The 16,704-nt window shown below is 40.3% G+C and overlaps 2 protein-coding genes across 3 annotated transcripts in view; one reads left to right on the forward strand and one right to left on the reverse strand.

Annotated features, from left to right (window-relative positions):
- Positions 1-16,704, reverse strand: part of LOC133538135 (gastrula zinc finger protein XlCGF26.1-like) — a 263,415-nt gene that overhangs the window by 158,745 nt on the left and 87,966 nt on the right. The gene's annotated exons all lie outside the window — the stretch shown is intronic.
- Positions 2,651-13,306, forward strand: LOC133556018 (gastrula zinc finger protein XlCGF8.2DB-like). Of its 2 annotated transcripts, XM_061905704.1 has the most exons (3): positions 2,651-2,973; positions 9,485-9,856; positions 12,416-13,306. In XM_061905704.1, exons 1-3 carry the CDS (start codon positions 2,865-2,867, stop codon positions 12,463-12,465), a joined length of 531 nt encoding a protein of 176 aa, XP_061761688.1. In that variant the 5' UTR covers positions 2,651-2,864; the 3' UTR covers positions 12,466-13,306. The 2 variants fall into 2 exon arrangements, with proteins under 2 accessions (XP_061761688.1, XP_061761618.1); XM_061905634.1 differs by having other exon boundaries at positions 9,485-13,306.

The raw sequence follows: 16,704 nt of genomic DNA on the forward strand, positions 1-16,704 counted from the left end.
GGCAACAATCACGCTCTGCTTATCTCTGCTTTAGTTGTGCTAAGTTCCGTCTTAGCTTCGCGTGCGTTCGGCACCTCACCGTTTTGGAACCCTTTTTGTATCCTGCTAAGTTTAGCGTTAGCTTCCGTGCGTAGGCACACGCTTTATTTTGCCACTTTTGTGTCAGTGTTTTTTTGTTTGATTATATTAAAATCAGTTTCTTACCTGCACTCCTGCTGACTGGTCGTTGTGCATCCACGAAGTGGCAACTCCGTGCAACAGGTGCGCCGAACATGTGACATTATCGAGACAGAGAGACTTTTAAAACTGAAGAAAGATAAGGAAGACTTCTGTAAACAAGTTATCGATGCTTTTGATCAGAAGGAGCCTGCGTTGACTTCATTTATAAGTAAAGGTAAGACCATAATAATGTTTTTTTTTATTAAATGTGCTTTTTCATGACGGTATCCTTACATTACACTCAAATTTTTACTGCATGCCTTTGGTAAGTGCTTGAGTGAGAAGAGGTTTTAAAATAATTAGCGCATGCTTACCTTTACTGCATGCCTTTGGTAAGCGCAGGAGTGAGAACAGGTTTTAAATTAAATAGCGCCCCGGCAGCAATTCAAGGAAATACGGTATCTGCTGCCACCTACTGACTTGGAGTAATATGTCGTTACCCTGCCGAGTTTTACAAAGCACAGACACTAAGCAACGGCACATTATTTGCACATTATAACTATTGATTTGCAAAAAAAATATTTTTGGTCCAATTAAGTGAATTAGGCACACTAGTGTGCCGCGGCACAGTGGTTGAAAAAGATTGCTATAGCTGACACAGGATTTAAGGGGTTGATTAAAACAAATGAATGCGTTACGGTGTCCTATAGTATTTTTTATAATGAAGTTCTTTTTTTTTTTTTTTTTTTTTACATAGAATATCACGGTGGAAGAGGGGTTAGTGCGTCTGCCTCACAATACGAAGTTCCCGCAGTCTTGGGTTCAATCCCAGGCTCGGGATCTTTCTATGTGGAGTTTGCATGTTCTCCCCGTGAATGCGTGGGTTCCGTCCGGGTACTCCGGCTTCCTCCCACCTCCAAAGACATGCACCTGGGGATAGGTTGATTGGCAACACTAAATGGTCCCTAGTGTGTGGATATGAAATAAATACAGTCTATTATACAGCATCATTCACACGTGAATACTATAGATACAGTATATTATACAACATTATTCACATGTGAAAAACATAAATACAGTCTATTATACAGCATTATTCACATATGAAAAACATAAATACAGTCTATCATACAGCATTATTCACATGTGAAAAACATAAATACAGTCTATTATACAGCATTATTCACATTTGAAAAACATAAATACAGTCTATTATACAGCATCATTCACACGTGAATACTATAAATACAGTATATTATACAACATTAATCACATGTGCAACACTTAAATACAGTCTATTATACAGCATTATTCACATGTGAAAAACATAAATACAGTCTATTATACAGCATTATTCACATGTGAAAAACATAAATACAGTCTATTATACAGCATTGTTCACCTGGGAATAATATAGATACAATTTATTATACATTTAAGTACAGTCAAAAAGGAAACAGAGCAATTGTTATAAAATTGTGTTCTCTTGACACTTTAAAAACTAATGGCCCTGATAGGATCTCGGCGACTTTAACATAAATACAGTCTATTATACAGCATTATTCACATATGAAAAACATAAATACAGTCTATCATACAGCATTATTCACATGTGAAAAACATAAATACAGTCTATTATACAGCATTATTCACATTTGAAAAACATAAATACAGTCTATTATACAGCATCATTCACACGTGAATACTATAAATACAGTATATTATACAACATTAATCACATGTGCAACACTTAAATACAGTCTATTATACAGCATTATTCACATGTGAAAAACATAAATACAGTCTATTATACAGCATTATTCACATGTGAAAAACATAAATACAGTCTATTATACAGCATTGTTCACCTGGGAATAATATAGATACAATTTATTATACATTTAAGTACAGTCAAAAAGGAAACAGAGCAATTGTTATAAAATTGTGTTCTCTTGACACTTTAAAAACTAATGGCCCTGATAGGATCTCGGCGACTTTAACATAAATACAGTCTATTATACAGCATTATTCACATGTGAATAATATAGATACAGTCTATAATACAGCATGATTTACATGTGAATAACATAAATACAGTCTATTATACAGCATTATTCACATGTGAATAGTATAAATACAATCTATTCTACATTTAAGTACAGTCAAACAGGAAACCGAGCAATTGAGAGGACACACAAACATGACATAAAACAATCCAAAAGCAGTCAGAGAAAAATGAATATTATCAACAACACTATCAATATGAATAACAATTTCAAGATAGCGGTGATTTAAAATCCCTCATTGACAATTCATTATAAAAAATAAAACCATTACAAAAAGAACAATAGTGTCACAGTTGCTTACAAGTAAGTTTGACAACACATTGTGTCAAATATTTTCCACAAAGATAAAATAAGCCATATTTTTGGTTCATTTATAAATGGCTTTATTTTGAAAAAACTGCCGACAAGTCGGGAACGGGAAGTGCCGACCTCTAGCGCATGCGCAATCGGATCGAACAGTGACGAAGCGAACACACAAAGGTGGCGGACTGAATGGCTTCCCGGAGAGCTTTCACCTTTACAGGATCAAATATAGCATCAAATACCTCTCGGTTTGTCTGCAACAAAGCCCACGAAACGGAAGTTGAGTTCGGAGCGACGGCGTGTTACCTGAAGTGAAGATTGAAGACGTGATAGAAGATGGACGACTACTGCTATGCTAAGATGGTGACGTCATGTCAAAGAGAACATGAAAGACAATCAGAAACTTCCAGCAAATCATCAACGGAGATAAAGACCAAAGATGAAGGTGAGTGAGTTGAAGTTTCATTCATTAGAAAGCTATTTCAAGTCCCGAGGAGAGTGTTGATGAGAAATAAGCCGACTGTTGAAGAATGTAAACAAAGAGCCGCCATGATTGTTAGCTTGAAGAAGGCAGTGGAGTTCACATCAGAGGAGATGAAAGAATGCAAAAGTCACATGAAGAAAGTGGAAGAGCTTGTGTAAAGAAAATAATGATTTTGGGGAAGAGAAGACTGGAGCACATGTCTACATCAACCTACAGAGGATTGGAGGTAATAAAGAACAAAAATATATATGATTACTGCCAACTTTTGATTGGGAATCATCGCAGCTCATAAAGTCAAAGAAAATTCCATCCATCCATCTTCTTCCGCTTATCCGAGGTCGGGTCGCGGGGGCAGCAGCCTAAGCAGGGAAGCCCAGACTTTCCTCTCCCCAGCCACTTCAAAGAAAGTTACAAAAGCAAATTCAAATATCTGAATTTGAGTTTTATAAACAACCCAAAATATATTTTGGATTGTGGAATGTAAGATACTTCACCCATACTTGTCAACCCTCCCGATTTTCCTGGGAGACTCCCGAATTTCAGTGCCCCTCCTGAAAATCTCCCGGGGAAACCATTATCACAAATTTCTCCCGATTTCAACCCGGACAACAATATTGGGGGCGTGCCTTAAAAGCACTGCCTTTAGCGTCCTCTCTCACCTGAAACCTTCACCCTTTAACAGCCGCATGCTGTCCAGGCGTCCGCTTTTCCTCCGTATAAACAGCGTGCTGGCTCGGTCACATAATAATGTAGCGTTGGACGGGTTTAACAATGGTCTTTACTCAAAGATGTCAAGAAATGCTGACAAGTTGTATGATCTTTTAACTGGTTTAATGATAACGTTAATTTCAAGCACACACAAGTGAATGCAACGCATAATTGGTCAACAGCCATACAGCTCACACTGAGGGTGGCCGTATAAACAACTTTAACACTGTTACAAATATGCGCTACACTGTGAACCCACACCAAACAAAAATGACAAACACATTTCGGGAGAACATCCGCACTGTAACACAACATAAAAACAATGGAACGAATACCCAGAACCCCTTGCAGCACTAACTCTTCTGGGACGCTACTTTAACATCTAAAAAAATCAAATTTTTTGACAGAAAAAATCCAGATTTTTTTACATAGAAAAATCTTGAGTTTTTGACAGAAACAAATCTCTACTTTTCAACAGAAAAAATCTAAAATTTTTGGCAGAAAAAATCCTGACCTTTTGACAGAAAAAAACACCCTGACTTTTTGACCGTAAAAGTCCCGACTGTTTAACAGAGAAAAATCCCGACTTTTTAACACAGAAAAATGACGACTTTTAAGGGGAACATTATCACAATTTCTGAATGGTTAAAACCAATAAAAATCAGTTCCCAGTGGCTTATTTCATTTTTAAAAGTTTTTCTCAAAATTTTACCCATCACGCAATATCCCGAAAAACGGCTTCAAAGTGCCTGATTTTAATCGTCGTTATATCCACCAGTCCATTATCCTGTGACGTCACAGCGTGACCACACAGAAACAAACATGGCGGATACCACAGAAAGGTATAGCGATATTAGCTCGGATTCATACTCGGATTACGCATGTATTGAAACGGATTGTTGGAGTGTGGAGGCAAATAGCGGAAACAAAATTGAAGAAAAAACTGAAGCTATTCAGCCATATCACGACAGACAGCAGCACAGGAGGAAGCGAGGACGAATTCGGCGATTGCCTTCTAACCAATGATTGGTATGTGTTTGTTTGGCATTAAATGTGGGTGGAGGGGAAGGCTGAATGCAAATATAGCTACAAATGAGGCATATTGATGCAATATGTACATACAGCTAGCCTAAATAGCATGTTAGCATTGATTAGCTTGCAGTCATGCCATGACCAAATATGTCTGATTAGCACACTCCACATAAGTCAATAACATCAACAAAACTCACCTTAGTGCATTCATGCACAACGTTATAAGTTTGGTGGATAAAATGAGACAGAAAACGAAGTGGCATTAATAATGTCTTAGCCAAGACATCCAGGGGGTTTACCTCGCTCGTCTGCGGGAAGAGACTGCCGTCATCCCTGAATAGCTCACGAGGAACTCTGGCAGATTCAATGGTGGTCTATTTTCCAATATTGCAGATTTCTTTGACTTTATCGTAGGAAATGCATCTGCTTTGAGTGTCGCAGGATAAATGACTCCCGCCTCCTGGTGGTAGAGGGCGCTAGTGATCCTTCTTGCGACTACCTGGCATAGCTGTCGTCGGTAAAGTGTGCGGAACAAACGAGGGACTTTCGCATCCTTTGGCCAGTGGTGCAACTTGAATCCGTCTCTGTTAGTGTTGTTACACCCTCCGACAACACACCGACGAGGCATGATGTCTCCAAGGTACCGGAAAACAGTCGAAAAAACGGAAAATAACAGAGCTGATTTGATCGGAAATCGGTTAAAAAAAACTTATGGTCTTTTTTCTGCAACATCAAGGTATATATTGACGCTTGCATAGGTCTGGGGATAATGTTCCCCTTTAAGGATCGTGCACACAGGGGAACAAAAAGAGGGCGAAAACAAAGGCATAAAGTAGAGATGTCCGATAATATCGGACTGCTGATATTATCGGCAGATACATGCTTTAAAATGCAATATCGTAAATTATCCGTATTGGTTTCAAAAAGTAAAATTAATGACTTTTTAAAAAACCACTGTACGGAGTGGTACACAGACGTAGGGAGAAGTACAGATCGACAATAAACCTTGAAGGCACTGCCTTTGCAGGCCGGCACAATCACATAATGCCTAACACACAAGTGAATACAAGGCATACTTGCATTCACTAGCACTAACCCTTCCAGGACACTACAATAACATCTAAAAAAAAAATTAAATTTTTGGACCAAAAAATCCAGATTGTTTACATAGAAAAATCTCGACCTGTTGACGGAAAAAAAAAAATCCTGACTTTTTGGCCGAAAAAATCCCGATTTTTTGACAGAAAATATTCAGACTTTTTAACAGAGAAAAATCCCGATTTTTGCAAAACAGAAAAATCCCAAATTTTTCACAGAAAAAATCTCGACTTTTTGACAAAAAAACCCCCGACATTTTGTCAGGAAAAATTCTAACTTTGTGTCAGAAAAAATCCCAACTTTGTGTCAGAAAAAAATCCCGACTTTTCGACAGAAAAAAATCCAGATTCTTTACAGAGAAAAATCTACATTTTTGAACGGAAAAAAAAAATTCCAAAATTTTTGATGGAAATAATCCCGATTTTTTTGACAGAAAAAAACTCGACCTTTTGACAGAAAATATCCCGACTGTTGAACAGACAAAAATCCTGACTTTTTAACACAGAAAAATTATGACTTTAACACAGAAAAACCCAGATTTTTTGACAGAAAAAATCCAGATTTTTTTTGACAGTAAAAAAAAATCCAGATTTTTTTGACAGTAAAAAAAAATCCAGATTTTTTGAAAGAAAAAATATTGACTTTGTGACAGAAAAAAACCTGCGACTTTTTGACGGAAAAAAAACCCTGACATTTTGACGGAAAAAAATACAGACTTTTTAACAGAGAAAAACCAAGAATTTTTGACAGAAATAAACCAGATTTTTTTGACTGAAAAAAATCCAGATTTTGTGACAGAAAATGTCCATCTATACAGATGTTTTCTGTGGTACTAGCATCCAAGTCCAAGCCAAGTCATGTAAACATTGATCCATCATTCTGGCAAGGCACTAAATAGAATAGATGGAATAGAATAGAAAATACTTTATTGATCCCTGGGGGAAATTCAGCACCACAGTTCGCTCACAATAAACAATAATAATAATGAAAAATATATAAAATATATTATATATGTATAATATATGAATAATATAAATATATTCTACATTTAAGTGCAGTCAAGGAACATATGCATTATACAGTCTGATGGCTGTCGGTATGAAGGACCTCCTGTGTCGTTCTGTGTTACATTTTGGGAGTCTGAGCCTTCCACTGAACGTGCTCATTCTCTCCACAATGTCAGAGTGTAGTGGGTGGGAGGTGTTGTCCATAATGGCTAGGAGTTTTGCTAGACTTGTCCTCTCTTTCATCACCGCCAGAGTCTAGCTCCACTCCCACCACGTTACTGGCCTTCTCTACCAACTTGTCCAGTCTGTTTGTGTCCCTCACTCTCAGCCCGCTGCCCCAGCAAGCCACGGCGTACAAGAAGGCGCCCGCCACCACCGACTCGTAGAACATCTTCAACATCTTTGTACAGACGTTGAAGGATCCTAGCCTCCTGAGGAAGTAGAGGCGGCTCTGTCCCTTCTTGTAGAGGACCTCAGCGTGTTTTGACCCATTCAGCTTGTTGTCCATGTGTACACCGAGGTATTCATAATCCTCAACCATGTCCACATCGACCCCTCTGATGGAAACAGGGGTCGCCGGAGTACTCCTCCTCCTTCCCAGGTCCACAACCAGCTCCTTGGTCTTCGTCCCATTGAGCTGGAGGTGGTTCTTTCCACAGCATGTGACAAAGTCCTCCACCAGTGCCCTGTATTCCTCATCATCACCATCCTCAATACACCCCACTATCGCAGAGTCATCAGAAAACTTCTGAAGGTGGCAGGACTCTGACTGATAGTGGAAATCTGTGGTGTAAATGGTGAAGAGGAAGGGGGAGAGGACTGTGCCCTGCGGGGCCCCGGTGTTGCTGACCAGCCTGTCAGACACACAGTCCTGCAGTCGCACGTAATATGGTCTGTTAGTCAGGTCATCTACAACCCAGGACACCAAGGCGGCCCCCACCTGCATCTTCTCCATTTTCACACATAAATGAACGGCCATGAAACACTACACACACACACACACAGAAGAAAGTGTGTAGCAAGTTCATGGAGAAACATCTCTTAGATCAGGGGTCGGCAACCCGTGGCTCTTTGGCAACTCTGATGCGGCTCAGCTGCACAATCGCCGACCCCCTAGATCAGGGGCGCTCACACTTTTTCTGCAGGCGAGCTACTTTTCAATTGACCAAGTCGAGGAGATTTACCTCATTCCTATTTATAATTTATATTTATTTATTCATGAAAGAGACATTTTTGTTAACAAGTTAATGGTGTTTAATGATAATACAAGCATGTTTAACACACATAGATTCCTTTCTTTCATGAAGACAAGAATATAAGTTGGTGTATTACCTGATTCTGATGACTTGCATTGATTGGAATCAGACAGTGGTGCTGATAACGTCCGCATTTTCAAATGGAGGGAAAAAAAAGTCCTCCTTTCTGTCCAATACCACATGAAAGTGGTTGGATTTGGCATCTCATTTGTCCAACTTGCACACTCGTTTTTAAACACTTTGTTATGAGAGTAGCATATGTGTGTGGCCCTTTAATGTCTGGCAGCAGGTGAGTGACGTCAGTGAGTGTGCGGGTGGGCAAGCAAGTGAGAAAGCGGTCGCTGAGGGCGGGGGAGAAATACATCGGCATCAAACTCCGTAGCTTGCTAGCTTGTGCACGCTAGCTTTCTGAGACTCTTATTGTGTTAGCACAGGCAGGATGAAACAGGTCTTTTATGGTGAAGACAGGAACTGTGCAGTCGCTCTTTAGAGTTTTGACAGTAGGTACAGAGTCTCTACAAATAAAATGTGTTTCTCTGCGTCCGCCCTGTTAGTGATTTTTTTCTTAAATATGAGCTCGCAGCAGCCAGCGTCATCTCACAAGATCCTCGGGTGCCGAGAATGTCAAACAACTGACGAAAGTGAAGTCTTGGTATGATTGATGATTGCTCATTTTTATGTCTATTTTTAATGCCTGGCTTGAGATCGACTGACACACCCTCCGAGATCGACCAGTCGATCGCGATCGACGTAATGCCCACCCCTGCCCTAGATTGTTGCGGGGAGATTCCGGAATTCAATGCCTCTCCTGACTATGTTATACACCCCGCGAGCACCAAACCCTCCCTGCGTGGTTGAGGTGGGCGGAGTTTGGTGCTCGCGGGGTGTATAACATAGTCAGTGTGTGTCATGGATGAAAAGGATTCTGGGTATTTGTTGTGTTGCGTTTATGTTGTGTTACTGTGAGGATTTTCTCCCGCAATGTATTTTTCATTCTTCTTTTGTGTGGGTTCACAATGTGGCGCATATTAGCAGAGGTGTTAAAGTTGTTTATATCACTACCGTCAGTGTACTCTGTGTCACCCAGTATGCCTTCCAGTCGTGTGCGTGCATCTGCGGAAGCCTCTCACAACATGTTGCTGGACTGGCAAGCAGTTTGTACATGTTGTAGAAGGTGTTTAGGGCAATGGCTTCATAGCATGCCCTTATTCTTGTCATCTGGGTGACCACCAGCAGATATTGGCGAGAATAGCTGCGTCTTCCTCATTTTGTGAAACTGGTCAGAATGGCTCTTTGAGTCGTTAAGGTTGCCGACCCCTGTCTTAGATCATGTGTGAACTAAAGTATGTTTGTGTTGTTTGTGTCCTGCAGACATCCAGCAGCTGGTTAGTCATCCAGAAGAACTTGCCCCTCATTCGCCGGTGGGGAGCTCGAATTTGAAGCAGGAGACTCCACAACCACCCTGTATTAAAGAGGAGGAGGAGGAACTCTGGATCACTCAGGAGGGAGAGTGTCTTCTAGGACTGCATGAGGCCGATCTCACCAAGTTGCCACTGACCGTCGTCTCTGTGAAGATTGAAGATGATGACGAGAAACCACAAGTAGACAACCTCTTAGCTCCACTATCAGATAGTGAGGCTGAAGACGAGGTTGAACTAACTTTAACCAGCGATACAGACTGTGAGGGTGATAAGAGGACTCAAACTGACAACAAACACTCTAAATGCCCTAAAAAAAGGAAAGGTAAACAATGTTTGACCTGCTCGGTTTGTGGTAAAAGCTTTTCTCAAAAGGGCCATTTGATTCGACACTCGAGAACGCACACAGGAGAAAAACCATTTGATTGTTCAATTTGTGGCAAACGCTTTACTCAAAAAAGCAATTTGATTCCACACATGACAACGCACACAGGAGAGAAGCCGTTCCACTGCTCAGTTTGTGCGAAAAGGTTTACTCAAAAGAGTAGTTTGACTCAACACATGAAAACACACACAGGAGAAAAAACATGTAATTGTTCAGATTGCGGTAAAAGTTTTTCTCAAAGAAGTAATTTGATCCAACACATGAGAACGCACACGGGAGAAAAGCCTTTTAATTGTTCAGTTTGTGATAGAAACTTTCCGCATAAAACCAATTTGATTCACCACATGAAAACACACACCGGAGAAAAACCATATGAATGTTCAGTTTGCGGGAGACTCTTTTCTTATAAAGGCAATTTGATTCAACACATTAAATTACACACGGAAGGAAAATCATTTAATTGCTCGGTTTGTGGAAAAATATTTGCCAGAAAATGCAAATTGACTCAACACTTGAGAACACACACAGGAATACAAATCATTTAAATGTTCAATTTTTGGTAAAACCATTTTTCAAGCCAACGAAAAAACTATTTTGCTGTGCATTTTGCAGTAAAAGGTTTTATTATCGTGCAGACGCAGTGAAACATAAGAACACACACGGGAAAGTAACCGAACAACTGTTTAGTTTGTGATAGGTTTCTTATATGTGACGGCATTCACTCAGAACCTCCTCAAAATAAGTTGACTTCTTCTTTCTCAAATATCCGAGGTATTGCTGAATCGCAAATGACGTCACATTCGCTTTGCTTTGTCATGGTGTGATGCTCATGGAGGGCGAACAAGCTTAAACCTAACAAAATATGGTCAAAGACACGTTAGTAAGGTTAGAGTTTGAACTAAAAATGTTGTTTTGCATGTGCTCTTCTTAAAAGTTCCAAACGTGCAAACAAAGAGATGGGAAAGAGCTTTTATAGAGTTTAGATAGGAGTGGTTTCTTGAAGGGGAACATTATCACAATTTCAAAAGGGTTAAAAACAATAGAAATCAATTCCCAGTGGCTTGTTGTATTTTTTGAAGTTTTTTCCAAAATTTTACCGGTCCCGGAATATCCCTAAATAAAGCTTTAAAGTGCCTTATTTTCGCTCTCTCGAAGCCACTGGCCATTTCCCTGTGACGTCACACAGTGCTGCCAATGTAAACAAACAATGGGAATACCACAGCAAGATATAGCGACATTAGCTCGGATTCAGACTCGGATTTCAGCGATTCAACAGATTACGCATGTATTGAAACAGATGGTTGGAGTATGAAAGTATTGAAGAAGAAACTGAAGCTATTGAGCGAACAGCTATTGACGCTATTCATAGCCATAGCATGGCCGAATAGCTGCGTTAGCATCGCCGGTAAAATGTGCGGACCAAACGATCAGGACTTTCGCATCTTTTGACACTGGAGCAACTTAAATCCGTCGATTGGTAAGTGTTTGTTTCGCATTAAATGTGGGTGGAAGGAAACGTAATATAGTTGCAAATGCATCTGCAGGTTATCCATACATCTCTGTGCCATGTCTGCTTTAGCACCGCCGGTAGATAGCATGTTAGTATCGATTAGCGTAGCATGTTAGCATCGATTAGAAGGCAGTCACGCCGCGACCAAATATGTCTGATTAGCACATAAGTCAACATCAACAAAACTCACCTTTGTGGTTTCGTTGTCTTTATCGTTGCAAATGCATCTGCAGGTTATCCATACATCTCTGTGCCATGTCTGTCATCGCCGGTAAAATGTGGAGACACTCCGGCACATTCAATGGGGGTCTGGCGGCAGACACTTTGGCATCTTGGGGCCAGTGGTGCAACTTGAATCCCTCCCTGTTAGTGTTGTTACACCCTCCGACAACACACCGACGAGGCATGATGTCTCCAAGGTTCCAAAAAATAGTCAAAAAAACGGAAAATAACAGAGCTGAGACCCGGTGTTTGTAATGTGTAAATGAAAATGGCGGCTGTATTACCTCGGCGACGTCACGTTCTAACGTCATCGCCAAAAGAGCCATAAACAGAAAGGCGTTTAATTCGCCAAAATTCACCCACTTAGAGTTCGGAAATCGGTTAAAAAATATATATGGTCTTTTTTCTGCAACATCAAGGTATATATTGACGCTTACATAGGTCTGCTGATAATGTTCCCCTTTAAAGGTAATAAAGTCAGGCAAACTAAAAATGCGTGTCGAGAAAATGCCTCTCAAACATGTCACTTTCATCTTGTGAAGTAGTCTGTAGCGATCATTTTGTAAAATTTGATTTGTTTGAGAAACTTTTTGAAGTTCTTTACCATATAGGTCAGTGGTGTCAAACATACGTTAGGTTTTATCTGGCCTGCGAGATGATTTTTGGTAAGTATAAAAATTAGCTGAGATTTCTGAATGAAAGAAACTGCTCTTCTAAATATGTCCACCGGATGTCGCAATAGCAATTATTTGTATCCCCTTTTGCAGGAGTGCTCATGACTTCAGAGGGGGCGGAGCTATGTGCCCGGTTAAGATAGATCCATGTTTTTCAACCACTGTGCCGGGAAATACAGTCTGGTGTGCCGTGGGAGATGATCTAATTTCACCTATTTGGGTTAAAATATTTTTTGCAAACCAGTAAATATAGTCTGCAAATGATGTGTTGTTGTTGAGTGTTCGTGCTGTCTAGAGCTCGGCAGAGTAACCGTGTAATACTCTTCCGTATCAGTAGGTGGCAGCTGGTAGCTAATTGCTTTGTAGATGTCGGAAACAGCGGGAGGCAGGGTCCATCCATCCATTTTCTACCGTGTATTCCCTATCGGGATCACGGGGGGCGCTGGCGCCTATCTCAGCTACAATCGGGCGAAAGGCAGGGTACACCCTGGACAAGTCGCCACCTCATCGCAGGGCCAACACAGATAGACAGACAACATTCACACTCATATTCACACACTAGGGACCATTTAGTGTTGCCAATCAACCTATCCCCAGGTGCATGTCTTTGGAGGTGGGAGGAAGCCGGAGTACCCGGAGGGAACCCACGCATTCACGGGGAGGCAGAGTGCAGGTAAAAATATGTCTAATGCTTAAATCAAAAATAAAGAAAAGGGGAGTGCCCCTATAAAAAGGCATTGAAGCTTAGGGAATGCTATGCAGAACAAAACTAAAGCTGAACGGGCTGCAAAGTAAAACAAAAACAGAATGCTGGACGACAGCAAAGACTTACTGCGGACAGTCAACAATGTCCACACAAAGAAGGATAGAAACAACTGATTATTGATTGCTAAAACAAAGTAGATGTGGGAAATATCGCTCAAAGGAAGACATGCAAATCCTACAGGAAAATATAAAAAAAAAAGAGAAAAAGCCACCAAAATAGGAGCACAAGACAAGAACCAAAACACGACACATAGAAAACAGCAAAAAAAATGGGTTTGATGTGACAGTACACCTACTTTGAGACAAGAGCTATATTGATACATAGTTGGTTATGGTTTAAAGTCATATCCAACAATTGCGACGACGACTTTTTACTGTCAACTCAGTTTCGTTTTTTTAATGATTTCTGCTGGTGGTTCGCCTCCGGATATTTTCAACGCAAAAAAATGAGCCTTGGCTTAAACAAGGTTGAAAAACACTGATGTAGACCACAAGGAGGTGTTTTAAAAGTAAAAACAAACAAATGACAATACGACCCCCCTTTAAGAGTTTGTGCTGGACATTCTGTTATTAGCTTTGGCTTTTAGCTCGATGTCTAGCGCTCTCATTCAGTGAACTCAGGTTGGAGTCCAGGTCAGGAAGCAGCAGGTGCTGGACCAGTCAGGTATGGTCTGTTTTTCATTGATTCAATGTGTTTGTTAGCAGCATAGATTAAAATGTTATGAACCTTTTGTGATGACACTTTCAGGAAATGTCAGGAATCAGATTAGGAAGTAGACTGTGTGTGAGATCCCATGGTTTTCAGCAAGTATTTTTTTTAGTATGCCTATATTGGGCCAGGCGGAGATCTACTTTCCGAGTCCTCTTCATTGCTATTGTTGACCTTATGTCTGTCTTTATAACCAGACCCCCCAAAATGTGGATGGATAAAAATTGTTTACATTTTTAAGTTGTCGATTATTTGAGGTTATCAGTGTAGCTGCTGACAGAAGCAACATGTGTATTTGTTTATTATTTTTTCATAGTTTGTGAGAATAAATAAATACAATGTATAAATCAGGGGTCGGGAACCTTTTTGGCTGAGAGAGCCATGAAAGCCAAATATTTCAAAATGTATTTCCTTGAGAGCCATATCATATTTTTTAACACTGAATACAACTAAATGCGTGCATTTTTAAGTAAGACCAACATTTTTAGAGTATAAAAAGTCTCTTATTCTTTTTAATAACATTGTTATTCTGAAGCTAACCAATAATAAATCAAATGTCATGTCTGTTGATCATGTTTTTGTTTGGCCATGTGCTGTTTGTCCTTTGGACTCTTTAAGTTCCTGTTTTTTTCCACTCCCTTGTCTGGTTTCCTTGGTTACTCATTTTGTCCACCTGTCTCTGCTTCCCGAGCACTAATCAGAGGCAGTATTTAAGCTCGTCTTTGCCAGTCAGTCGCCCTGTGCTGACTTGTTTCATGCCTTGCCATAGTTTCGTGCTTCATGTAAGTTTTGTTTGATTTATGTTCTTAGTCTGTTTATGCGTTAGCTTTGTTCTTTAGCCCAAGTTGTGCCTCCGCTGTGAGCGATTTTTGTTTGTATATTTTTTTAGTTAAAATTAAATCACGTTTTTACCTAAATGCCATGATGTCCCGAGTAGTCCGTCCGCCTTCCTGGGAGAACGACCCCGCAGCAAGCTGTGACACAAAATACTTCTTAACATTAATGCGACTTCTTGAACAGATGCGGTAGAAAACGGATGGATGGATTTAAATGCATGGGAATGTTTTGTATTTTGCACGTTATTTTTAGCACTGTGATTATCAGCGAAATTATTCATAATTATCGCGTTAAGCAATGTCAGCTAAGATTTATCTGAGAGCCAGATGCAGTCATCAAAAGAGCCACATCTGGCTCTAGAGCCATAGGTTCCCTACCCCTGCTATAAATATAAGTTCATATTGTACACATAATGTGATTAAAAAGGTATTTGCTTGGGTTGATTCATGCAAGTTTATTTGAACTTTATTTTTGTTCCAAAACCCATGTCTATTGGAGCGGAATATATATTTTTTGTTCCTGTCTGGTCATGTTGTTGGGGGAGCAATTAATATGTGACGCAATTTTTAAAAAATCAGCATGAGACGACAAGTGTTTGATGTGGGCGACTTTAATGGATTCTCGGATTGAAAATAAACTTTATTCCCTCAAAATGTATGAGGCCAACGGGGTATGATTACTTCTAATATGTCAAATCTATGTGTTTTCTTTTTTTTGGATGTCAGATTAACTAAGTTCTGTTTGCTTTTTTTACTACTTCTGAGGGCATTGTTGGTAACGTGAAGAAGACGTGGCTGAAATAAATGTCTGTGGGTGCAGGTAAAAAGATGTCTAATGCTTAAATCAAAAATAAATAAAGAAAAGGCGAGTGCCCCTAAGAAAAGGCATTGAAGCTTAGGGAAGTCTATGCAGAACAAAACTAAAACTGAACGGGCTAAAAAGTCAAACAAAAACACAATGCTGGACGACAGCAAAGACTTACTAAGACCTCGGAGGGAGTAAGAGTCAGGAGCTACTGTTAAGATAAACGTTCCCTAGACCAGTGATTTTCAACCACTGTGCCGCGGCACACTGGTGTGCCATGAGATATTGTCTGGTGTGCCTTGGGAAATTATGCAACTTCACCTAATTGGTCCAAAAAAATGGCCCTGCGGTGAGGTGGCGACTTGTCCGGGGTGTACACCGCCTTCCGCCCGATTGTAGCTGAGTTAGGCACCAGCGCCCCTCTTGGCAAAGTAATCTTGTAATACTCCATGTCAGCAGGTGGCAGCAGGTAGTTAGACCGGGACTTGGACTTAGACTAACTTTAATGATCCACAAGGGAAATTGTTCCACACAGTAGCTCAGTTACTATGATGGAAAGTGGAAGGATGGAAAGGACAAGGCAGGTAGAGTGGATCTAACATAGTAGTGAGAGTCCAGTCCGTAGTGGATCTAACATAATAGTGAGAGTCCAGTCCATAGTGGATCTAACATAATAGTGAGAGTCCAGTCCGTAGTGGATCTAACATAATAGTGAGAGTCCAGTCCATAGTGGATCTAACGTAATAGTGAGAGTCCAATCCGTAGTGGATCTAACATAATAGTGAGAGTCCAGTCTGTAGTGGATCTAACATAGTAGTGAGAGTCCAGTCCATAGTGGATCTAACATAATAGTGAGAATCCAGTCCATAGTGGATCTAACATAGTAGTGAGAGTCCAGTCCATAGTGGCTCTAACATAGTAGTGAGAGTCCAGTCCATAGTGGATCTAACATAATAGTGAGAATCCAGTCCATAGTGGATCTAACATAGTAGTGAGAGTCCAGTCCATAGTGGATCTAACGTAATAGTGAGAGTCCAATCCGTAGTGGATCTAACATAATAGTGAGAGTCCAGTCTGTAGTGGATCTAACATAGTAGTGAGAGTCCAGTCCATAGTGGATCTAACATAGTAGTGAGAGTCCAGTCCATAGTGGATCTAACATAGTAGTGAGAGTCCAGTCCATAGTGGCTCTAACATAGTAGTGAGAGTCCAGTCCATAGTGGATCTAACATAATAGTGAGAGTCCAGTCCGTAGTGGATCTAACAT

Source organism: Nerophis ophidion, linkage group LG01 (genome assembly GCF_033978795.1).
Source record: "Nerophis ophidion isolate RoL-2023_Sa linkage group LG01, RoL_Noph_v1.0, whole genome shotgun sequence".
Lineage (NCBI taxonomy): Eukaryota > Metazoa > Chordata > Actinopteri > Syngnathiformes > Syngnathidae > Nerophis > Nerophis ophidion.

What these genes read in the sequence shown, in the direction of transcription:
- LOC133556018 (XM_061905634.1), top strand. Translation starts at nt 2,865, where the DNA reads ATGGACGACTACTGCTATGCTAAGATGGTGACGTCATGTCAAAGAGAA. An exon ending in GATAAAGACCAAAGATGAAG is followed by an intron (nt 2,974 to 9,484) that starts GTGAGTGAGTTG and finishes TGTGTCCTGCAG; the next exon opens with ACATCCAGCAGCTGGTTAGT.